This window comes from Choristoneura fumiferana, chromosome 18 (assembly GCF_025370935.1).
Source record: "Choristoneura fumiferana chromosome 18, NRCan_CFum_1, whole genome shotgun sequence".
In the NCBI taxonomy this organism is placed as follows: Eukaryota; Metazoa; Arthropoda; class Insecta; order Lepidoptera; family Tortricidae; genus Choristoneura; species Choristoneura fumiferana.
Window position 1 is genome coordinate 18,746,686 of NC_133489.1, and position 25,698 is coordinate 18,772,383.

Here is a 25,698-nt window from a genome sequence, read left to right on the forward strand (position 1 = left end):
GTTCATGAAATGCGTATTTCGTAAATATATCAGAGATTTCATCGCTCTCGCTGGAAAAGGTAATTGCAGACAGGTAGGAGCTGAATAATTGATTCCAGCGAGAAACGTGTCCATTTTATTCTTGCATAACACGTGGGGAGATACTTAATAGAATTTCGTGCTGTTCCCAAAATACTTACCTAATCTGTACACTCTGATGGTTTATTCGAAATTCGTAACACCTACCTGCTTATAGATGTAGTAAAAAAAGTTTTTGCACAGGCCAAAACAAAATCAATCTTATGCCAATGTCATAAAGACTTTGACATGAAAAAACTTTTCTCACTTTAACTATAAGTAGGTACCTATTTTTTATGTCCATATCAAAAAAAAACTTCACGTGTCTACTAACACTTGAATAAAACCTGCCTAAAATTTCAGTTTCTTTATTTGTCGTGTACGTAAGCATGATAAAGATATAAATAAATCTTAAAAATAATACACATGGAATATTTTACACAAAACATTATTCAAAATACTCGTAAAATGTATTTACAACCTTTTACAACTCAACTAACTAGGACGATGATACGTGCGGATTGGCGAAGCACTAAAACGCGAATGAACACAGCGTCAAGCGGCGCTGTTTTGTGCAGGAGCGTTAGTGTACCCACAAATAAAAATAAAAAAACTCAAATTAAGTGCGAGAAATGGGTGCGAGAAACTATGCGTTACTACAAGTTATATATTAAAAAGCCTCTTCGGACGAAGCCAAGTATAATTAATTGGCAATGTGCGCCAAGACCGCGAAAATGTATAGGTATATGTAGCTAACTTAATAGGCACATTTAAGAAATAGGTACTAGAAATATTTCCTAGGGGACCCAGGCCATAATAGTCATATATAATGATTTCTCGCTATTTCGTATCATAATCACGGATACCCTGAAATTTTTTTCAGAGAGAAAATTCATCGCAAAGTACGCGCCAATATCGCACAATCCCAACATAATTCCCTTATCGCCTAAGTAAGTATTAAAAAGTTGTCAACTTGAATTCAAGAAACATAAATCATCTTTAAGGCCTTAAAGAGTTAAATACAAACAAAAGTCGAGTTTCATTTCAGCCGGTCTAGATTCCACTGAAACCTCACGGAATTATTCAAAGGAACGTACCTAACCGATTTTAAATAGGTCAAACAAACTTCAAGGCATATAAAATCGGCGCACGCCTCAGGTATATGTGGATTTGATTTAAGTTTATTCAGTGTTAGAGCAAAAGATGTGTGTGAACCTAGCATATCAATTTCTAGAATCAAGAGCACAAGTACTGATCAATTCCGAAACTATAAGAAATTTACAACTTCTTTAAATAATAATAGGTTCATACCTATGACACACTAGCTTTGCCCAGGGGAACTATGCAATTTTTCGGGATAAAACTATCCTATGTTCTTCCCAGGTTCTCAAACAATCTTCAGACCAAATTAAATTTAAATCAGTTCTGCGGTCTAAGCGTGAAGAGGTGAAGAATATTAGTACGGATATTTGTTTTTACTAATTAACGAATACTGGCTATCCAATTTATTTAATACTTATACAATATTAAAATCTCCTTTGCCCTTCCTGAATAATAATAATGACTACTATCATTACTACGATATTACCATACTAGTGGTAATCATCCCACAATCTACTCCATAATATGCATCCAAAAACTCACTTCAAAATCTGCACCGGCTAAATACACACTCTTAGCAAAGAGTAACAGAACTTACAGCTACGGTTTATCAGGCTCCTCATATTCGTAATTAGAAACAGCGCGCCGGGCGAATAATTATGTTGACTCAGTAATTAACGGGTAAGGCAGGCCTTAGCTGAACGGCGGGCATTAATGTTGGGTCTTAACACTCGTTGGGTTAAGTTTCAGACTACGTTCTTAGCTTCTGTTGGAGTTGATCAGATTGCTGAACCTTTGAATAATCTTGTAATTATGAGTTGGTGATTTTCAACACTTGCTCCCGACAAATGATTAAAGAAGCAACTTTTGAATCTGCTAATTCTGTCATACTTTTAGTTTAGGATAATAACTTTATTCATAGTAATCACTTAGTTATGTCCATTCGTTGCTCAGTTCAAAACTCTATTGTCCGTTAAAGGAGCAAGAAATTTAATAAGAGTTCAGAAGTTACTTAAATAACAGAGTAACTTATTGATTCAGATGTTATTTTGCGGAGGTCCACATCAATTACTTTGCTCCATCCGCAAAGGGTGAGCAATTTAATTGTTTATTGTTCATTTAAATAACAGCGAGCTTTAGAAAAGGCTTACGTGGACCGACACCCAAAAACGTCCGGAGCCTTACTTTAACGCAAATCTAGCACTTTCTCCAACTCTAACATTACATCTTTTAAACTTTATAGACTTGCTCGGATATAATACAAATCTAAAGTATCGAGCCAAAGTCAATTCGACTTATTAACTTACACAACGCGAATTCCATTTCGCAACTTAAACGTATTTCGTAAAGTTCTTATTACATGCAGAAGTTTCTAAGCGTTTGAATCGGGCGATATATCATCGTGCAAGCGGACGAGTTAAGACAGGCCGTAAATTTCATTTAGGGCAATGAAGGAATGCGTGCGTACATCCCGCAACGCTACGCGACTAGAAAGGTCGATTACGGCTTTACGGCGCCATCCTAAAACTACCTTAATCAGGGTAAATCTCTAAAGGCTAGAGACTAGACCGAAATCTAAAATAAATAATTGTTGGTACGTGATAAATAAGTTGCGAAAGACAAAATCCCAAGTCACCGTCTTTTATGGCATTCTTTTATGATGGAAAACTGAGTAGATTTCTAAGTTTTTGTTAAAATAACATTTTTAATGCATATTTTTTTGCTGCTTGTACTTACTTCTTGCTGACTGTAGGTACTTGCATTGTCATACAATGTACGAGTACATATGTATACTTACCAAATTTCAAATCAATCCGACCATTCCGACCACTGGCAGTGCAGCTGTGGCAAAATTGGAGCAAATAAAACAAATATACGATGTAAAGTTACTTTAAGGTTGTAAATAGTTGTAATAAATAAGACAATCAACAAAAGCTTCGCTATTCTTATTGCGTTGTTTTAATAAAACGGATTTATTATATTTTTATATCCACTGCTTCAAATTACTTGAAAAAACTGAAAGGGATTCCGCAAGTGAATAAAAAGTGAAATAAAGAACTTTCGAATACCAAAGTTTACCTATAAATAAAGGGCTACGTGTTTTGTTATTCGTAACAAAGTTAGCTTTGAGAATAATCAGATGCCGTTTAAGGCAAATAGGCTCTGAAACTCTACATAATATCATTTACGTAGAAGTATGTTTTATCTTATAGAAAGTACGCAACAATGTAAGGTCACTATCTTCCCGTGGCACAATTTTTTTTTTTTACTTATCTACAGACCGCGATCGACCCTTATCTCACCTGATGTTAAATGCAGATGAGGGCAAAGATGGTATCTCACTGGTTCAGTAACAACAGACTATTCACTCTAGCCTTACAATTATAGTGCGACTGCAAAATTTTACAACCACCTTAAATTGTGAAGATAAATCACACGCAGCTACTGATAGTCCTTCGTGGATAAAAAATATATAATCGTATAAGTATAGTTACACCGTCAAATTTAACCCGCCTTTGTTTCCCAGTTTCCTTTACACCCACGGCACAAAAAATACACTACACTGTCGTCGCATCGTCGCCCAGTTAAAACTGCTCAAGTCAGGAATTTCAAATTATACGACTGTCTGCCCCTTGAAGTGAGGGCTACTAAAGATACTCAAGGTCCATAGGATTTCAGCAAAAAATTAGAATTTTTCTACTCCCTCTATATGGACCATGGACGAAGCTTGTGCTTCTTTTGCAAACCAAATTTCAGTGTATGAAAAATTAAAACACACTCATATCAGCTGTAGGACGTCCACCATTGGACATAGGCCTTCCTCCATTCCCCATACACATTACTGTGTTCTTTCTTTGTTTTTAATACAAACTATTTGCTGACTACACTTGCATTGTCATCCAAATTACATATCCGTGTGAAATTTCACATAAATCCAATCTGATAACTATTCTATTTACCAGTTTCGACCTCAAAAAACATAGGTACAAACAAACAAATATTACAAGCGCAGGTACTATAAATTCGGTTTGTTTTACCCTCGCCACTAGAAGCCGCAAAAACAGAGCATTTCTCTTTTGCGTTTGATAACTGTAGCTAATATTTTCACATAATAAAGTGCATCATTCTCAGTACATGTTAAAAAAACACTGCATCATGTTTCACCGATCCAGTTCTATCTCCTAGCACGCATATACTATTATATGCTCCGAAGATCCGCCAGAAACGAGGTCGTGCATCGTTTAAAGGCTTCGAACATAATCTAAGGTATCATCACGTGTGTAAGTTACGGAGGTCCGGACCCGACGTAAACGTAAGGCGACGTAGATTCCCGTCTACGTAGCCGTTTGTAGAGCCGATAACGGGTATTTACTACACGCTGAAATCTATGGGCATGTTTTTACATTTCTTACATGAGATGTTTTAGTAACTTGTGAATTTTCAGTATGTAATTTTTGTTAATACAAGAAGTAAGCAATTTAATGTTAGTATTATAGGTTTAAGTTGATTTTATTTTGTTTATTTTAATTTTAGTTGACATTGGTTTTATTTAATGTTTATAATGTAAAAATTCAAATTTTCTTTGTATCATCAACTGCCACCACAGTAGAATTGTGTTTAAAAATATACGAGATATGTTATTTAACTTCATACAAAGTATTTCAGTGGACGGTTGGATTAGTTTTAATAAACCCCTGTATAAAGTTAAAATGTAGTTGCATTTTGACGCGGTATTTGAATATCGATCAAAGCGTGGAAACATATATTAAACAAAAAATATATTTATATGAGTGTTCAGTTAAATTAACGCAACCATCTGTTAAAATATTCAAAATTATTTTAAGACACAGTGTATAACAAAACAAACAGCCCCGTTCCCACAAAAAAGAAACAAACAGTTTTACTGATTAAATAAAACTCCTGCGTGGGCTTAGCTACAAAGATACAGCGTTATATATTTTTATATAAACAACATTACAAAGTCTTCCCTTGACACTGAAGTAAAATCTGGTGTGAGATGAATACTTAAAGCTAAAAAAATATAGAACACATTTAGACAATGTAGAATATTCCGTACGCAGTCTAGAAGTGTACAGTGAATTTAATGTTGCTGACACTCAAAATAAAGGTCGAATCCGGCGGGGAAATTAATAATTCAGGGCACTTCGTCCCCCTAAATGTATTTTATTCATACACTTATGGTCTTTACCAATACTTATAATTAATAAAATAAGATTCTTAAGGTTAATGTACATTTTTATTTAAGAGTTAGTTTGCAGTTTTATCATAATTATCATCGTTCTACATTATTGCTAAGATTTCATAACTTATTTGTTGTGAAACCTGAAGGAATCTTGCTTAAATATTGTTCGGTCACTGGTTTATATTGAGTATATGTATTTATATTATATTTGAAACCAGGGATTACCAAGCAGTAGGGCGCACCCCACTATGGGGCGAAGTTATTCAAGAGAGGGTGCAGGCGGCTTCAGCTATATGTCTAAACAACCTTTTATTAAAATTGTTCATATTTTTGTGCAAACAGACTACACGATGAAAATGATCTTCGGTGTGCGCTAACTACTAGTAAAAGAGGAGAAGTAAGTTCACTACAAACAAAAGTATATCGCGCGGCTTAAATGTTTGCGCATCGGTTGGCGCCGATACGCACGCACTCGCCGCACGCACACACTGATAATTTAAGGAGGACTAAGCAATTCTGGAATAATAAACACTCATTTAAATTTTTTTTTTTTGTTTCTTTAATTTAATTTTCCTATTACGATTCCTCATTTCGACCCTCTTGGGCGGGGGGAGCGTATTTTAGAATAACGTTGGGTGAGGCGCATAGGGTAAAAAGTTGGGAATCCGTTTGAAACGTTCTCGGTGTATATAGGGAACTTATGGCGGCGGCCCTTTACGTCACATTAAGTTTTATTCAAAAGGAAAAATAAACAGAAACAGGTCTGTTCGCTCCAGTAAATAATTATGCTGGACCCCAGATGTGTTGATATGATCATACATTTAGTAGGTACATTTGAAATCTTTAATGTTTTTCTAAAAGTCTTGAAAGATTACAATTTATAAGAAGAACTACTTATAAGGTTCTTGAGCTAATAAAAATTACAAGATTAAAACTTCAAAAGCTCCCGTTGATATACAAAAAACAAAGCTAGAGGTAAAAGCTAATTGCGTAACTTTCGCGAGTAAAGTTAGTTCCGAGGTAATCTTGGTAACGATTTCAGTTTTTCTTCTACCAAATTGAAAAAACTTCTGTACGACTACCTAACTCAAACTTGTATCGTTCGAGGAAAAATGCTGGACAATACGAGTATAAACCTAGATTAAGTTCATAAATATGCTACCTACTTTTGAAACCTTAACACGAATAAAACTCAAGTACTAACTCTGCTGAACATTGGCAGTCCTCAGGTCCTTGTTCTCCTCCAAAAATGTTCGTACCGCATTCGAGAATCATGGGTGTCCAGCAACTTCAACCAAATCTTCAGCGGCGTGAAAATGAAGAGGCCTTTACCCAGCAGTGGGTGCATGTGGGCTGATTTGATTGGTTGATTGATTGATCTTGTAGAGCCACGCTTAAGAGAGTGGTCGTGGTTTACGGTTGAGGATCATCAGTGATCATTCATGGCGATTTTCTTGGGAAAATAGTTTGGTAGCTTCCCTTGCCTTCCACACCGCAGTGCTGGAGTCCGGAGTTCATATTTGGCAAAAGAAAGCGCTGTTGCCCACTGTCATATCGGACCCCTTAAGCCGGATACTCACTAGCGAGCTGTAACTGTAACCGAACATAATATAGACATATAGTCGGGAAGAGATGATCATACGGTCTAATCGAGCTAATACTCGTACCTAATTCATAACCTACTCTTTGTAGGGGCTACAATAAATGTGTTATAGCAATAGCGCAGCAGACCGCAGCATTGATTGTCGACAGCATTAAAAGTCATAATGGCTGAATGGTCTAACAAGTCAAAAACTATCACACCAACAAGAATAAAAAATATATAAATATCACGCGACCTAAAAACGAGGCGCCTACAAAAACCTGATATTTATTTTCCCGGCTCCCTATAACGAAGCGCCGCTCAAGCAAATAGCTCAAAAAATGGATTATTGCAGAGACTGGTGCTTCAAAAAGGACTACATTTTACTAGTGAATAATTTCGTAAAATCTAAACACTAAATAACTTGTACGAAAATTTGGCGACAATCTTTATACCTCTTATTATTAGATCTTTAATCACGCTCTATCGGCCATCGATAACACAAATTCATCGCGTAAGTTTACACAGTGTCAAAGTCTACATAATAATGTAATTTAATGACAGCTACTTTGGTGAACCCGATTACACAAACCGAAAATACATGCAGAAAATAAATATATACTTAAATACGCCATTTCTATCTGTGCGTGATAAGCTCGCCATGTTACGTTATTGATTTTCCATAATCGCTGCGGAGTACCAGGTCATTTTCAACGTGTTCTAGTAGAACTTGAAAGGAATGATGATTCTTTGCAAGTAACTCGTATACATCACGTTTTACGTAAATAATTGCTTGCTTAATTTAAAGGGCTACTTTTTCATGGCTACTTTATTATAGCTCGTGTTCTAATTAAAGTTGATTTCCTCGCACAAATATACATACAAATGGAAACACGAACATAAATATGGTATTATACATACAAATGGACACGTTTATATAGAAAATCTTGGTAATGCAACTACTACTTTGTTGCCCTTTAATATTTTATGCGCTGCATTGTGCTCCATACCGATGCGTGGGAGGGACGTGAGAAAGGCAGGAAAGTTCGCAAGTGCACAAAATAAAGCTGCACCCAAGACATAATGACTAGGTACGAGCTTAGGAATAGCTATAAAAAATATTTTGCTCACCCGCGACTTTTTAAGGTTTCGAGTTAACTAGCTTATGCTCGCGACTTCGTCTGCGCGGATCTAGGTTATTGCGCGGTGGCGCCATCTACCGGAATAAAAGTTTCGAACTACCTATATACCAAATTTCATCAAAATCGGTTCAGTGGTTTCGACGTGAAAGCGTAACAGACAGACAGACAGACAGAGTTACTTTCGCATTAATAATATAAAGTAGGGAAAAGTAGGGAAAGTAGGGAAGTAGGGATTATTTATAATAAATATGGAGCTCCGCAAAGTAACGCCTGATTCAATAAATTAGCCAATTTTAGTCAAAACGCCACACGGGAATATAATTTTCTCAAAAATGTCCGTAAAAGTTGACATTATTCTTTACATATCAGAAGGTGAAGTGCATAGTTTATGGTCAGCGAAAAATTAAAAAGTTAAAAAGATTGCAGGCGCGCTAGCTCGACAATAATGAATTAGCGCGCCTGCAATCAGTTACATTTTTTTTTAAGTTAAAAAGGCCATGGAAATGTTGGCACAAGTTGTATACAGCCAAGTCTAATGGCCGCTATCAGATATTTTGTTGGAACTCCGGACTTTTTCTATTGGGTCTGAAATAGCTTGTGGTGTTTTCGGTGGAAAAATACACCTGCAGTTTATTTTTAATGAAAAAAGGCGGGAAAGCATAAGAAAATTATTGGAATAAAATTAAATTTTATAATATATTTTGAGAAAAAGTTTATTCTAAATCAGAATTATTCACCATTTTTGAGAAAAGCTTTATATTAGTCTCGGCTGGAATAGCAATTGCTGGCTTCGTATTAGTTAAACGGACTCGCAAGCTCGTCCGTTTAATACTCATACTCAGCCAGCAATTGCCTACTTCCAGGCCACGACAATAATCTACTATTATTATTGTGCTGAACATTAAATACCTGCACGTCAAGATTTTAGATATATAATAGTATGCTAATGAAGTTAATAGCATATGTTTAACTAGGTAAGATAAAATGTAAGCTGTCGAAATTATAACTACCAAAGAGTATTAAGGTGGTTTTCCACTGGCGAGACGAGAATTTAAATTTGTATGGCAGCACCCGCGGCGACCCGCGGCGGCTCGCGGCGGGCGCGCGAGAATGCATACAAATTTCAATTCTCGTCTCGCCTCGTCTCGTCTCGCCTCGCCGGTGGAAAATCACCATTAGTCGTTGCTAAAAATCGATGGCACTGGCTTCATAACAGCAAATATACCTCTATATAATAAAACAACGTCGTCTTTTGTCGCTTGTCTTAGATAAGTACTTGACACGCTGTATACCGTGTTGTAAGTAATAAAATGCACATCTTTTAGCGTAAGAGCGTACGCATTTGCATTGTAGCACAAAACTTTGCCGCGTAAAACATGTACGGGACTGTTATTGTGCTCTTTTGAGCCCTGTATTTACGTGAAGGAATTTTTAATAACTACCCGGCAGGTACGAGTAACAAAGGTCTGTTGACTTGTTGGTGAAATGTCGGTATATTTCATGTTTATTTGCGCTTTGTTACTGAATAAACATGAGTCTTAAGCGAAGGAATGTTTGCGGTAAATCTCGGTTTGAATCTAGATGTTTCTATTTCTGGCCCTGTTGAAATATTGCTGGACAAACGCAGCAACTGTTTCTGCTTTATGTTACTCCTTTATTTTATTTGGGTCCCTGCGAGAGAAAGATAACATCTCTATCTTTTATGACAAGTTACTAAGGGAAAACTGGAATAAAAAATATAGCTTTATATGGCCGCATCATCGCCGCACAAAATCCAATAAGCATGGCTTTTTAAGTCAGCGGAATCCTGTACAAATAAAATGAAATTATCATTCTGCAACCCTCATTATTCTTGCTACAAAGGGAAGCTATATTTTTCCCAGCAAAGCGATAAATAAGATTAAAATTACACGCGAAGTGGGAGAGTTGGGGTGTAAATCTAACCGAAACGCTGCGTTGAACTAGTTTATGAAATATACAACGGTGAGGAATACGAATGTACGACGGAGCAAGTTAGACCCTTGACTTGTCTTATTTCGCTTTGTATATTTTATGGATGATCCATTGGACGGTGTCGGGAATAAATCAGGTAAGGATGTCGCTGAGGGACTTTGAGTAACAGATCTGCCTGCTCTTAGGGGTAATGTATGTAGCGAGGTAATTTATTTGTATGGAAGTAGACGTATACTCGTAGAGTTCGACGATCTACTATATTAGGAGGATTGTTTGTGTAGTTAGGGTGTGTCATAGTTACAAACGATTATAATGGTTTCTACCCCCTTAAGGTGCGGCCTCATGTAGCCGCTTGATGCTCGTTCCCAGCGACAAATCTGGTCACGTGACCCCATTTTCAACATAACCCGCATCTCATAAAAGTAGCGTCAAGTCGCCGCGTCGAAAAGCAGCGTCAAGATGGCTGATTGCTTGCAGGAATGATCTTGGTCTTGGAAGCTGACTTCTAAGCCTCCTTTAGCGGCAGTCGTGGTAGAGGTAAGAAGAAATGAAAGAAATTGGAGTTAATGAAAACAAAAAATAACAGTGTGTTTTCTGAAATGGAAGAGGTTTTTTATTCAGCGATAAAGCCTCACATTATCACTATGTTGTTGCTATATGTCACGTGACCAGTCAACAGTAAAGTTAGGTTTCTAAGTTTCAGTTTTTTTTTAAATTGTTATCAATAAACTTAATTATGTCCATGTTTTATTTTTTTCATACAAACAATGTTTTATAGTTACCCATACATTTCAATCTTAGCTAACGCGCAGTTTGCGTGAAGTTTTGCCAACCAAAATGAAAAATGTATGGGCAAATTGGCAGTTAGGTACGTTGCAGTAGGAATGCAGTCCGTTGAAAACACGTCATAATATAACAACAAAAACACGCGTTATATTAACGTCGATTTTAAATTTTCACATCGTAATTGAAATTTGAGGACGCTTCCATTTCGTGGTATTGGCTTTCATTTTAAACGTGCAGATTTTCCTCAATAATAAAACGAAAAATAATATTGTTTGCCGGAATAATCCTCCACTGAGCTGTGTTATTTGAATTTCAATCATAGACCCGAAATATTTTTGGACTAATTACGCAGTCAAACGTGTGATTGAAATTGAAACGAACGTGGTGGTATTTACTTGCAAAGCACTTATTTACATGGATTTACGCGGTGTGAAAACAATCGAGTTGCATTACATCGCGTGGCCGCGAGTTATAATTTAAAGAGTGTGTTACCGACCCGGCAAAGTATTGTATGTAGCTAAGATTTTCTTATATAGCGATACTTACAACGTCGTCATTTTTTAAGGATTATGAGGAGTGTTGCTTGCAGGAAACCACGCTGTTTTCATACTGCCCTCCTAAGCCAAAAGGCGCTATCTCAAAAAAAAAACTTTTTGATTATAACTTTTATAAACTTTTGAGTTATTAATACTATTGTGTAGCTTAAAACATTCGATCTGCATCACATGCTGTAAATGATAGAAAAGCGATTTTTTTTTAGATAGCGCCTTTCGGCTTGGGAGAGGTAGCATATTTCCTAGCTATATGAAGTACAGTGGAAAAAAATCACGGAATGTCTCTTTATACCGTGAAAAAAAAACGCTCTCTAGGACTCGGTGTCACCTTATTTTCAAATACAGCGTTTCAGTGACGTTATTTGACAGTTAAAAAACAGCAGCGCTATTGGAGGCAAGCTTAGTTCGTTCTTGGTTCGTCTAAACAAAGTAGACTAAACAGTCAGAATGTTAATAAATAATGTTAATAAAGATTGCACGAAATTCCGTTTAAAGCGTAATGTGCGGTCCAGGAGAACAAATGGTTTCACTTTTCAACTATGTAGAAGTACGTAATAAACACAGTTCTGGTAGACCTAGGTATATGAATAATTTGTCGACTGACATCGGAATGAAAATTTATGTAAACTCCGAGAACGGATTTTACACATTAAAAATTAGTATTTATTTGCTTTTACATAATAAAACTGCGGTTTTTATACTTCGACCAAAAACCCTACTATAGTAGATTGATAACCAAGGATGGAAGTGACTCATTTCACCCGAGATATTTCTGTCGCTCAAACGAAGTGAGAGCGCCAATAGTTCGAGGGGAAATGGGTAATTTCTCCCGAGTTAGACACTCTACTTTTCATTTTGACTGTGAGGAAAGTAAAATACTACAAAAAAGTGAGAATAATAATAAATTGAATTTATTTATATCCAACCTCTAACGGTACCTTTTCGACCTGGCCACTTGCCACGGCTGACTATTAAAAAAAAACGAGTTGGTCACGACCAAGGAGCTTATATACAAATCTGGAGGTTGAACGCCGAACGAAGAAGTTTGACTTTTATTACTTATTTATAATATATATTCCATCTCTTTCTTTCATATTTCACGAATGACTTCCATCTCTTCCTTAAACTAAGTAAAGAAAGAGATGGAATAAGTTCGTGACGTAATAAAGATCGAATTTCTTGTTTGAAACGGATGTTCGGCGTTCAACCTCCAGTGTTGTATATAAGCTCCTTGGTCACGACGTGCATCTAGACGGCCATGCCGAAACTTGAAAAAAAAAAGTGTCATTGACGTAACTCAATTATCTTCGACTCCGTGGCTAATCGAAAAATTAAAAAAAAATACTTTCCACCCTAGAGATGAAAACGCAATTTTCCACCCGAATATCTATCTACCCATGAAAATTAAACTTTCCGAACAGGAAAGATGAAAAAGTATGATTTAGCCAAGGGCTTGAACCGAAGGATGACAATGATACTGTAATGGAATGGGTTAAATTATTTGTCTACCGAATCATACCGAATGCAGTGATGAATGCGACTTGATACTAAACCGTCGTCCGTCGTCATTATGCTGAGTGGGGAGAGTGGGGACCTATTTAGCGTCATGTATGTCTTGTCTTTGTTCTATTGTTATGTTAATTGTGATGTTTTTTTGGCGTTAAATAAAAGTATTTTCTTTCTTTCTTTTGTTTAAAAGATTCTGTACTCTTTACTGCTTCTAAAATACGTTTCGCATTCCAATAATCTTCCGCAGTGGCCAGCATTCTAGAGCCTTCCTACTAGTTTAGTTGTGGGCTTGAATTTTAGGGTATAGCTAGACAATGTTAATGATAATGTATGGGTTAAATTATTTGTCTGCCGAACGCAGCGATGAATGTGACTTGGTTCATACGTGATACTACCCACTGTACCGTCTAAACGATTTTGTACTGTTTACTGCCTCTAAGAATACGTTACGCATCCTCAATAAACCTCCGCAGTGGCCAGCGTTCTAGAGCCTTCCTACTGGTTACGTATAAGTAGTGTTTACGACCGTAGTAAATAGGCACGGACGCCGCCCCAGTACGGCTCCCAGTTTTCCTGTTTTGAAGATATTTTCGCTTAAGGAATTGGGTTATTGGCACATTTAAAAGGTTCTGCTTTGTGATTGGAATAAGAACGAAAAAGTAAAATGGCCGTGTGTTATTTTCATTGAGGTATTTTAGATGAGAGACTCTAAATATTTAGCATGTTTTCGATCGACAATTTTTTTAACTTTGTACGAGACACTTAAACTAAAACTCAATAATTAAAAACAAGAAGAAATTACTTCGCAGAAACAATATCCAATCAATTACACGTAAAATGAAATTTTATACGAGGAAGACTATCAAATATTTAGCAATTTACTCCACAATAACCGAAAAATCACACAAAATTAACTATAACCTTACTTAGTAACTGTATGTTAGATTACGGATCCTTAAAAATCAATCTGAAATTATGAATTCAACCCGGATAACCCACGTCTTAAATCGATTTTAGCTTTACATACCTACTCGTATTTCACTATAACCGAGTTTCACGGTAGTTTCAAGTTCAAAGAAACAGTAATAACTTTTTAATCCATGCAACTAACCTGTCTGTCCGTACGCGAATATGCAGGCATTGTACCCGTCGAACGCGTTGTCTAAGATGTCTCTCCCCAGGCATTCGAACACAGTCTTCTGTGACGCGAAGTTTGACAAGGACGCGTCCAGCGAGAAGAAGCAGTGGTCAAATGCGAACGTCTTTGGTTGTTTTCTGAAACAAAACAAAATATAATATAGTATTATAAGCATGTTGCTGATTGTCTCCGGCATTATACACTGGGTGATTCAGGAGACGTGAGCACAACCAACCCTACAGCCTCAGTAATTAATAATGGATCTTTCACAATCTCTTTTAAGTAAAACCTCTACACTTAATTGCGTGCACTTATTAAATAAAAAAAACTTAAATCTTAAAAATAATACTCGTAACAGTAATTATTTCATTTACCTCCACAAAGTTACGTCTGATCCAATAAATTTATAATTTAATATGTACCTACTTGTTGTCAATATTTAAAAAATTACATCAATCTCACTAATCGCTGCAATCTTGATTTGAAGACGACGAATCTAGGGTGAATGGGCATTTCTTAGGCATCCGTGCTCCATCTTAGAAAGAAAGAAAGAAAGAAAGAAAAAACATTTATTGCCACAAAACACATTAAATAAGACACACACACACACGCGCACACGCACACGCGCACGCACACGCACACGCGCACGCACACGCACACGCGCACGCGCACGCACACGCGCACGTTTGTGTGGTACCCTCTCTTACCTAGATTTAAGTTAAATTAATATTGTTTTTCTCTATAAGTGTTTTTTTGTAAATCTTTTGAGAAATAAATATCTTAAACCATAGATAACCTAAGCGATCTCCACCTTGGTGGGAGTCACTGGTGTGTTGTTAAGTGTGTGTTTTTATTAGAGAGGATACTCGTTACTGATATAAGTATGTGTGTTTTATTAAGTTTTTGAAGCATGTGAGGGAGGATCAATATTCAAGCCTTTCAACCGCCTCATTTTTGTGGTCACATTTTTTTATGAATGGGCTGTAGAATTCGATGACATTTTCAAAAAATATTAAGACGTCCTGTTCTTCTACTAGATGACCTGAAAACTGTAACATAATCTTCTTACTACTTATTTGAACAAAAATATGCCCACGAATCTCATACGAAATAAACGCTCGAATGTTGACCCGTGACTTATAAAAAGAAATAGAATTATAGTGCTCCGTAGTCTTTCTTACTGCTTTAAATACCTAAAGGTAACTGATCAATAAAACTTACAAAACACAGCGTGTTGCTAACACTAATCCAAGGGATCCTGTATGATTTTTTGTGTTATTACACGATTACGAACCAAAAACTTATTCGAATTAATATTTACACCAACAGCGGACCCTAACCGATAAAATTAAAGCGTAGGCAAGCACAAACTTGAACTTTAAATTGAATTTAATCCCCCCGAAGTCGTTGCATTGTTAACCGCTATTATGTGCAAACAAAGCGTTTTTGCTCTTCCCGGTTTTTTAATCTTTAACTGGAAAGTTTGTGAAAATATCAAGTTCCTTAAGCCTTCAGGCACATGTTGTTTGGAAATAAATAGCGCTGCAGAATAAAGTAGACTGCAGTTAACACCAACAGCGGACCCTAACCGATAAAATTAAAGCGTAGTCAAGCACAAACTTGAACTTTAAATTGAATTTAATCCCCCCGAAGTCGTTGCATTGTTAACCGCTATTATGTGCAAACAAAGCGTTTTTGCTCTTCCCGGTTTTTTAATCTTTAACTGGAAAGTTTGTGAAAATATCAAGTTCCTTAAGCCTTCAGGCACATGTTGTTTGGAAATAAATAGCGCTGCAGAATAAAGTAGACTGCAGTTAGCGAAACCTGACCAATTAATACTAATTTATAACATTTTTTACCCCAGACGCAAAAGAGAAATATAAATTTTTGGCATCTAGCTCCCAAACGGTTTAATAGTTTAATCGAGATATGTTTCTTAGGAAAGAAGTGTCACTAAAATTCATTTATAAATACGTAGCGAATAAACAGACAGACTGGCATGGAAAGCAACTTTGTTTAAAGCTGTAGAGACGAAGAGATAGTGAACAAATCTCGCTAATTGATTTTGCTTGTTTCCAATGGGTCGATTTTAGCTCCAGTACTCCAGTGACAATACAGGAATACAATATCGTCAACAAAAAGGTGTTTTAAAAATGAAATTCGTTAACTTTGTCATGGTACAAGGTACACGCTTTAAAAAAGGCACGCTGCAAAATGTTTCTCGTGGCAATCGCGAAGCGGAAGAAAAAAATTGTTGCCGGGAGCCAAATTCACGACAAAACCAACGGGCCACAGTTTAAAAATTATCTACATCTTGCCATGCCATCGAATTTACATCGTTTTCAGATAACCAGTAAAATGGCCGAACTTTTAAGAAAAGTAGATAGATAGAAGATTTATTTGCATAGAATAAGTAGTTACATCAAAAAAAGACATTACACATTAGATGGTAATGAGACAAAAGGTTGCTTATCCTGCTGTTTGTACAATTTATTTATTTCGTACTCAGGGTTTATCTCAAACTTCAGTTACAATTTGTCACTACTTTCAGCAAAGCTCGTACCTCAAAATCGATATTTTTTCTGAGTTTATTTTATTAACTAATTCAAGGGTAAATTTTGTTGACGAATTGATTAGAAATGTGAGATTTTTTCAAAATAGTCACGAATTATTTTTCTTATTATTGCGGTGTATTACAGCACTAAAATTATGTTTAGGTATCCTTAGCATATCCCAATATATCAAGCAGTTCTTAATGCCAACAACAGAACTCCCTGAGTAAAAGAAAATAGTCTGAAATTACGAAAAAATAATTTACCTAATTAAAAAACGACGAAGCCTGTTTCGAATATCGCTTTGTTAGGTAAGTTAATGTTTGAGGTGAAGTTGAAGTTAAATAAAATATTATTGTATTAAAAAAGTAGATACCAATATTATGTGTTCTAATTGCTAGTTGTCCCCGTTACGTTTAAAGTTCCATTTCATGACTCTCCCACTAAATTAAACTTGTACAAACTAACTTTTAATTAGTCAGCGGTTTGTGGCCAGAGCTCTGCTTGGCGATAGATAGATTTTATCACAAAGAGCTTATAGTAAAAACTTCGAACCTGACACGGCGGCCAGGGTTGAACTAACGCTTAACCTCTATGGTTACTAGGTATTGAATCTTCTAAAGAATCGTCTTATACAAACGTAAAGGTAAAAAAACAACAGAGTACATTAATTAGAGGTGCTCTAAATTATCCGTAGGGGTCATCCATAAAGTACATCACACATTAAAAAATAATGTTTGAATATTTCGCAAACAAATCACTGAATCGAAAAATCGTCTTAGCAAACCCCTAATGGTTCTAAAATACGTATCCAACGATATCCCAAACTATAGGGTTCGATGAGAAAAAAAAACCCCTACTTTTCATGTATGGGAGGTAGGTACCCCAAAAAAAATTGTTTCTTAATTTTTTATTGTACCATTTTGTCCGCATAGTTTACATATATATCCGTGCAAAATTACAGCTTTCTAGCATTGATAGTCCCTGAGCAAAGCCGCGGACGGACGGACAGACAGACAGACATGGCGAAACTACAAGGGTTCCGTTTTTGCAATTGTGTCCAGAATGGCATTTGCGGATAAAACGATTGCGATCGAAAATAAAAAAAACGCCAATATACTCGTAGCAGCATGTTATGTGCAAGCTCAAATTTATTGGTTCAATGGGTTGATGCTGATGCCAATTGAAACGTACGAATACTCTTTTGTTCGCATGGAATTATGATTTAGTTCAGTTAGTATTGTTGTGACGTGGATTTAAGAGCGTTTATTCTTGCTGAGCTGGCAACGTTGCATTTTTGTTAGATTTTCTCGATACTTCCATTAAATTAAATGAAAATTAAAAATGTGGTCTGATAAAACTTGATGTTGGTGGTTTGAAGTTGATGTGTCTACTTCGTGATAGACTTTTATATTATTAAAAACGAACTAATGTTTATGACCGGTTTTTAAAGAAAATAAAAGTCTATCACGAATAATTATTGGAGTAGACACATTAACTTATATATTAAGAAGAGTTCTATCAGACCACATTTATAATTTACATTGAATTTTTATGGAATAATCGAGAAAAAATAACAAAAATGCAACGTTGCCAGCTCAGCAGGTATAAACGCTCTTAAGACCGGAGTCGACAGAACATTTTAAAGTTCTAATCAACTATTTACATTTCCTACTTTCCTAGCTAGACTCTATTTAAATGGTTTAGTCGATATATGTACCAAAAGAACAACGTCACCTATGCTTTTGAAATAGCGACCCGCTCAATTTAAAAAAAAAAAATAATGCCATTCATCATTTTGCAAAACATGAAGCAGATTCTAATTTAAAAACCCAGAGAACAAAGTCGTTGCATTTCAATGGAGCCGGCGCGCCGGTTCGTTCTAACAAATGACAGTCTTTTATCTCTAGCAACAAGTGGGAGCTACTGGCAGTTGGTATAAATTGTCCAGCCGTAAACTATGTCAAGATAGAATAATTAGACATAGTTTAAATAACCTAACCAACAAAAACTTGGAAAATCCCCGACTTCGTCACTTCAAAGTTCATTATGTCAAAAACGGCTGAACCGATTTTGATAAAACACATCTAAGAACCATCGCTAGAAAACCTAGTTCCAAATAAAGAAAAAACACATTCAAATCGATTCACCCGTTTAAGAGCTACGGTGCCACAGACAGACACACACATAGCGGTCAAACTTATAACACCCCTCTTTTTGCGTCGTGGGTTAAAAAGTAACAAACACGCTTTTCAGATAAACCGTATGGTGTATACCTGACTGCTTCATCATCAGACTCTGATACCAATCTAGGTAAAGTACACCCTCAGACTATTTTAACAACCCAAACACGGCTAGTTTATGTCTGTCTCGGAGTTCCAGTGTTTGATTTCCGGCTCCATCATCAGATCAGCTCGATGATTACCATATTATTGTATTGTCGTCAAAACTACGCATCCACTGATCCGCATCATACGCTTCGGACGTATCGGATTTATTGCATTATATAGAAATGTGCGATCCGTCCAGTGCGGATCAGTGGACGCACTTGTATGACTCTCTATATAAAGAATAATACAATCCGTTTGATGCGATAAGTCCGAAGCGTACGATGCGGATCAGTGGACGCTTACCTTTATTGTCAAGTTTCGTGTCGATATTATGATAAGAATATGATGAAAAGTGAGTTCCAAGAGTCCGTTATACTAATACATACTCGTAAATATACATTTCTAAATGAAGCTAATAAGAGCGTGTTAAAAAAAGCATTAATTACAGTACTAGTCATAGAGAGATTGAAAACTGTACCATTAGAACCTATAATATATTTTTTTACCTTTTTTTATTGACAAATTCAAGCAGTGATTTCAAGAACGGTCATTGAATTTTAATTTATAGACATAGAACAAGAACAAATACATGTGACTCTTGTACCTATCTGTGATTTCGTTACTAGTGACCCTGATAGATATTATCATCTAATGCATAATATAATTATACCTCGGTAGTAAAGCATTTCCACATATGCAATTCGCTATAATAATAACCTTGAACTTTCAAAGAGCAAAGAAAAATATTATGAACTAGCTTTCGCCCGCGGCTTCGGGTTCGGTTATTGGTCACTGTTCCCTCGGGAACTATGCATTTGTTCGGGATAAAAAGTAGCCTATGTCACTCTCTGGCCCATAAACTATCTCTATGCCAAAAATCGTACAAACATACATACAAACACACAAACACACACACTTTCGCATTTATAATATTAGTAAGTATGAATATATCAAACGAGTAGAACTAGCGATCTTTTTCGTTAGTATAAATAAAAGCTTTCTTTCCAATAATGCATGGTAGGAACGGCATCAAATACTTAAAGAATAGCCACGCAGCCACCAGGGATTTTATTTTGTACAATATGTAGACGATCTTGTTATTAAAACGAAACCAAAATGCTTACCAAGTCCAATTTTTTTCACAAAATAACATGTGGCTGCCATTTAAAACGACGACACGTATTTACAATACAATTCAATACAATACTCCCGTGAACACCACAAAGCAATACAGTAACTTTAGAAAAAGACAAAATCGACAGGTATAAGTACAACGGCGGATAGTTCTTTGCATACTTTGTTTAGGTTACAAATAGCAGTGAATGTAAATTTTATTTTAATAATATAAACCAGTGTGAATTTTACATTGACTGAAAAATAAATAGGAGTCGCACGCGACATTTTATGTTGCAGATTCATTCTTACTTGTTATAGGTAAATGCAAAAGTGAATGTTTCTTTGTTTTTTGTTGTTTTCACGTTTAAAGTATTAAATCAATCGTGATGCAATTTCGTATGAAGAAGTACCTTGACTCTGAAAAGTAGAAAGAATGAAAAATTATACAGTTCCTACTAGCGACCAGATAAACGAATTCTACGCGGACGAAGTCGCGGGCATCAGCTTGTATGAAATGAACAAAATTTAACCTAAGCTTGGCAGCAATTTCCTGATGAACTATATGCACAGCAAGCTTAACGTCCTTCCTTAGCCAATTAGTGCAGCTGCACCGCTGCCCCGTCATTACAAACCAAGGCTCATCGATCCAAGCCTGCTAAGCGGACTTAGCAAGGATTACGGCGCTGCAAACCAAAGCTGAATATATGGCGAGCCATGTTCTAGAAACATGTTTGATCTAGACCTGAGACTGTATTGCCTAACGTTTCACACGCTCGCGATCGCAATCAAATGACATTTTTTGTATTCGAAACCTGTCATTTGATTGCGATCGCGAACGTAAGAAACTTTAGGCAATACGGCCTCTGTGCGTTACTGAATGCGGGTATCGGGTATTAAAGCGTATCAATAAAGCGTTCGTAGAAACAAAAGAAAAGCAGAACATTTTGACTATACATTTTTGCAGGTGGTAGGACCTTGTGCAAGGTCCGCCCGGATTGCTTGCACTGTTGTGTTTCGGCGTGGAGAGTAAGACAGCCGGTCAAATTACTGGCACGTGAGGTATCCCATCTTAGGCCTCTAGGTTGGCAACGCGTCTGCAATACCCCTGGTGTTGCAGATGTTTATGGGCGGTGGTGATCTCTTACCATCAGGAGACCCACTTGCTCGTTTGCCATCCATTCGAATAATAAAAAAAAACAGTGCCCAACCGCTAAGAAGTCAATCCTGACACATCGCAGAACTATGAAGTTTCTGATTATTGTTAATGTCAACCATTAAAAAAAATGCAAACTTACTATTCTGTCGCATGCAACAAGTAAGCATTGCATTATTGTATATGATTCACATTGTTAATATTCAGTAACTTCATAGTTTTGCAATGTGTCAGGATTTACTTCATACGGCCGTTGACTATAAATGAGCCAATCGCAAGCAAGTCTGTAACGTCAAACGCACCTCTTTATACTAATACGGCATCTAGCGACATTTCGCCTCTCAAGAAACTCTCATTCGACTGTTTTCTTATTGATTTAAAATGATTATTTTTGTTCCATAGTGTATGGTTGCGTTTTTTTTTTCAGGTTAGCTATCCCAGATTAGTATCAAAGCGCGGCAAGTACGCACGCCTATCGATTATGAGAAACAAGCATTGTTTAATATGTAGGTAACAGCGCTCTTACCAATTGAATTTCACTAATAAGTGCTGAAATGATATTGAAGGCGATTAAAAAGGAAAATGTGGCACGAAAACCTTTTATGACCGATGTTAAAATTAAAGCTCTTTCAAAGGCTTCACTTCTAAACTAACATACAGCCATCTTTATTAACTCAGGTTCACAGACATTAACAGTTTTTGTGAAAAACACTTCCTCGAATCCTAGTTCAGTGACCTTAGAGCATTGACTCGTATAAGGCACGTTGGCCAGCCAAACATCGCTAACATTCTTTGGTGGCATTTGGATAGACTAAGTTTATATAAAGGGATCAACTTTTGGGTACGTTTGATTGCTGACTTAGTGATGTGAGCAAGGGAAATTTTCTATTCAAAGTACTAACTCTGTACGAAATGGATCCGAGGCACCGGTTTTAATATTTAACAACGAAGCACCTCGACCAAAATTACTTCAGCCTATCTTAAAGTCAGAGAGTCTATGTAATAAAATTTCTTATTTCAATCCAAACTAAAAAAAACTTCCGAAATCGACCAATCAGATGCGATATAAAATAAAATCATTTTCATATTTTTTTCACATATCACATAAAAAATTAAATTGAAACTTAAACTTTAACTCAAAAAACTAAAACCGAACAAAATTAAAAACATTTATACATTAGCATTCTAGAAACTGAACGGTGTGCGAAACAACAGTATTCTTGTCATCCCTTAAACGCACTCAATGCGAGTAGCAGAGCAGTGTGTACATAGGTAAGTAAAGGTGAATATTAAACTTTACGTTCACGCCCTTATCTCTTCAAGTGCTTACTTTGTTTAATCTTGAGTTTGCGAAGTTCATTCAATAACTCTGAGAAGGCTTATCGTATACGGTGATGGCACTAGAGTTGTAGAGAATTATATTCTAGGATAATAACTGGCTGTAAATACTATGAGATTTTCTAAAGTGACAATGAAAGGTTCTTTAAAAGCTGTCTTAGATTGAAGTGTGCTTTAATGGTACCATGTGGCTCAAAAATTTGCAGAAATATTTCACGGTTAGTTCTTTCAGCAAAAATCCAACCACGAGCAAACAAAACTTGTGGGTGTATTGTATCACAAGATCTGAAATTTCAAGGCGACTTTCTGGACCCAAAAAGGAGTAAATTTTCGATGATTTGTTAGAACTGTTCAGAGTTTTATATTTTAGAACTTCATTCCCTATTTTACTAGCGTTCATCAAAGTTGAGCTGGCAATTTAAGTATTTCCGATACTAAGATCAAGCTCATCACGTGAGTACTCTCCTAAGATTCAATATGGCACTATAACGGAGCATAAACCCAGAACGAGGTGCCTAAGTAGCATATTTGCATGGCCGCGAGTTTACGGCTTTTGAAGTGGCTGTTTTCACTGGATGAACGACTATATACTTTATAGGAAAAGGGTAAGTGAATCGAAAAAGCCTCACGTTTGGTACTGCACAATGGAATTTTTCGAACTATCGCTATTGGCGACAGACAAACTTTTTATAGCTTTTTAGTGTCTATGTCAGCGGCCTTTTCATGATATGCCTAAAATTTGACCAGGCATATCACGATGTGCCTGAGAAACAACACGGCAGATCAATTAGAGCAACGCTTTTGTCGATATTCCTGGCTCTTTACCGGGCACATCGTGATTTCCCAAAAAAAAAAAATTAAAATTTTACGATTGGCCGCCGACATCTATATTTATAGTTATTGTTTCATAGTCTTTATGTCAGTTTTGTGTATTTAATTGTGTTCTGTAATATTTTAATATAAAACCGGTGATAAATGTATAACTTTTCGAACTCCACTCTAATATTGTTAAACAATACAAATTGACGGACGAGGTATTTTTTTACCTTTTATTTTTAGTCTACAATTAATAGCCTAACCTGAATGAATAATTTGCATCATCGTAAACTGAATTACATTACAGCTCGTGACTAATAGTGATAAACGAAACGAAGGAATAATAATGTTCGCCCGTCATACACTCCAACGGATTCCACGCTAACAGCTACGTATCGAAATAAAACTTTAGTCAGTTCATCCAGCAATATATCACATGGCGTCAAACAAGTTTGAAACTTTAATAAAACATTGAGCCAAAAGAACAGCGCACGGATTAAATTTCCTTCCTGCGACGAACAACCGAATTGTAGAAAACATGATGAAAACAGTAAGCAAACTAGAGAACTTCACTGTTACTTTAGCGTTCAAAAGTTAGTTTCGCAAGTAGGCCGCAAAGTGCTGTTTTAATATACATTTATATCATACAACATGATTTTTATTCGATGATCAATGTTAAAAAAAATTATATTTAGCTAAATTGATTTCAATTGGATCTTACGCTCATCTTATAATTATATAACATAGTCATCGTAAATTAATTATTGACGTGAAACAGATACCTATCTATGGGGAATTCCCCATTAGTCGTAGATCTTACGTCAATATTCATAACTTTGTTATGCATTTGACAATGAAAACTTATTACACATAAGCTTAAGTTAAATTATAAAGTTTTTGAAAGAGGTGTAAAACTCAGACTAAATCTTTAGTGGGATGACAAAGAATTTATACATATTTTTTAAATAAAAATAATCAAAGAAAAAAAAGTTTGCTTTCATGTAACTGCGTCTGAAACTTGACCGATATCAATACATGAATTGGAAAAATAACTACCTGATCACCGATTAAAAATCAATTCCAAGTTTCAATCCGCACTAGGCACGATGGACACTCAGCTGTCTTCAGAAGTTGGATGTGCTCATCACAACAGTACATAAGCTGGAGAAGATGATTTCTTCCGTGTGGTAAAGCCAATCGTATTCACATCACGTAACAATGTTTCTCTATAATTTGAACAGTCTTACTGATTTCAAAGTACACACTGTTTGGATAAACTAGAAAAGTTCCAAATCAGATGGAACGTGCGAATGCGAACCCATACGGATGAAGTGGCCCCTGAACTTTTAATCAGTTTTGGCAAATACTCCGCTGACCGTATTATATACGGAGATCGAAGCGAACTTATAACAAGGAATCCAAGATCTCAAATAGTTATAAAGATTGACGACAATTTGAAAAACTGGTCGTTTTTATGAGACTGAAAACATAAGTACCTACCTAAACCTATGGGAGATCTTTAAAAAACAATTGGAGGTGCGTCTGCCCAATGGTGGGCGCAAATGCACTAAAGAACAAGACTCATGTAATAAAGACATAGACTTTGCTAAGTTTGTTTATATGTTTGTATGTAGGAGTAATAAGTAACTGAACTTTTCTCGTATCGACGTACAGAACCGACATATCAAACGAGAGAAGCGGAGCCAAACGCGGTATTTTTACTCCAAAGTTTTCACCAAAACAGATAATGGCAACTGACACATACACCCAGGTTCAAGGTCCTGGCAAGGCAATCAAGCATTCCCTACCCATTACGAAACCCCCAAAGCGAGTTCGTTAGCTTTCATCGCACGCGACGACCAATCCCATTTAACTTGCACTGTTGCCAACCTAACGATTAGATTATTGGTAGGCTTTCGACAATTAGAAACGTTGCAAACGTGTATGTATAAAGCACTAATCACTGAAAAAAAAACAAGTGCTACTTTTACAATTCTGAAAAGAAATAAAGAATGAAGACCTTTATAAAGGTCACTTACACAAACGACACAAACACAACAAAATTTCTTTATTTTCTAATTGGCAATTTTTTCGTCACATTTTTGCGTAAAAATCTCGAACATGGCAACAATCTTTTCGAACTTTTGGGTAAAACCTCTCATCCTATGCAAACATCGGAAATAATAATTGAAGGCGCGTGCCAAGGTCCTCCTTGCGTTATTTATCGGAGCAAATAGATGTTCCCCAGTAAATAGACTATGGAAAATGCAGAGTAATCCTACTAATATTATAAATGCGAAAGTTTGTGAGTGAGTGAGTGAGTGAGTGAGTGAGTGAGTATGTTTGTTACTCTTTCACGCTGAAACG

General features: G+C 36.2%; 1 protein-coding gene across 1 annotated transcript in view; it reads right to left on the reverse strand.

Moving 5' to 3' along the window:
* Positions 1 to 13,407: 13,407 nt before the first annotated feature.
* The window catches only part of LOC141437583 (kinesin-like protein KIF13A), a 78,901-nt gene continuing 66,610 nt past the window's right edge, over positions 13,408 to 25,698 (reverse strand). The window contains exons 3-4 of the mRNA XM_074101019.1: positions 14,000 to 14,163; positions 13,408 to 13,481 (exon numbers count right to left, since the gene is read on the reverse strand). Of these exons, the coding sequence (XP_073957120.1) occupies positions 13,408 to 13,481; positions 14,000 to 14,163 (238 nt within the window). The remainder of the gene's footprint in view (positions 13,482 to 13,999; positions 14,164 to 25,698) is intronic.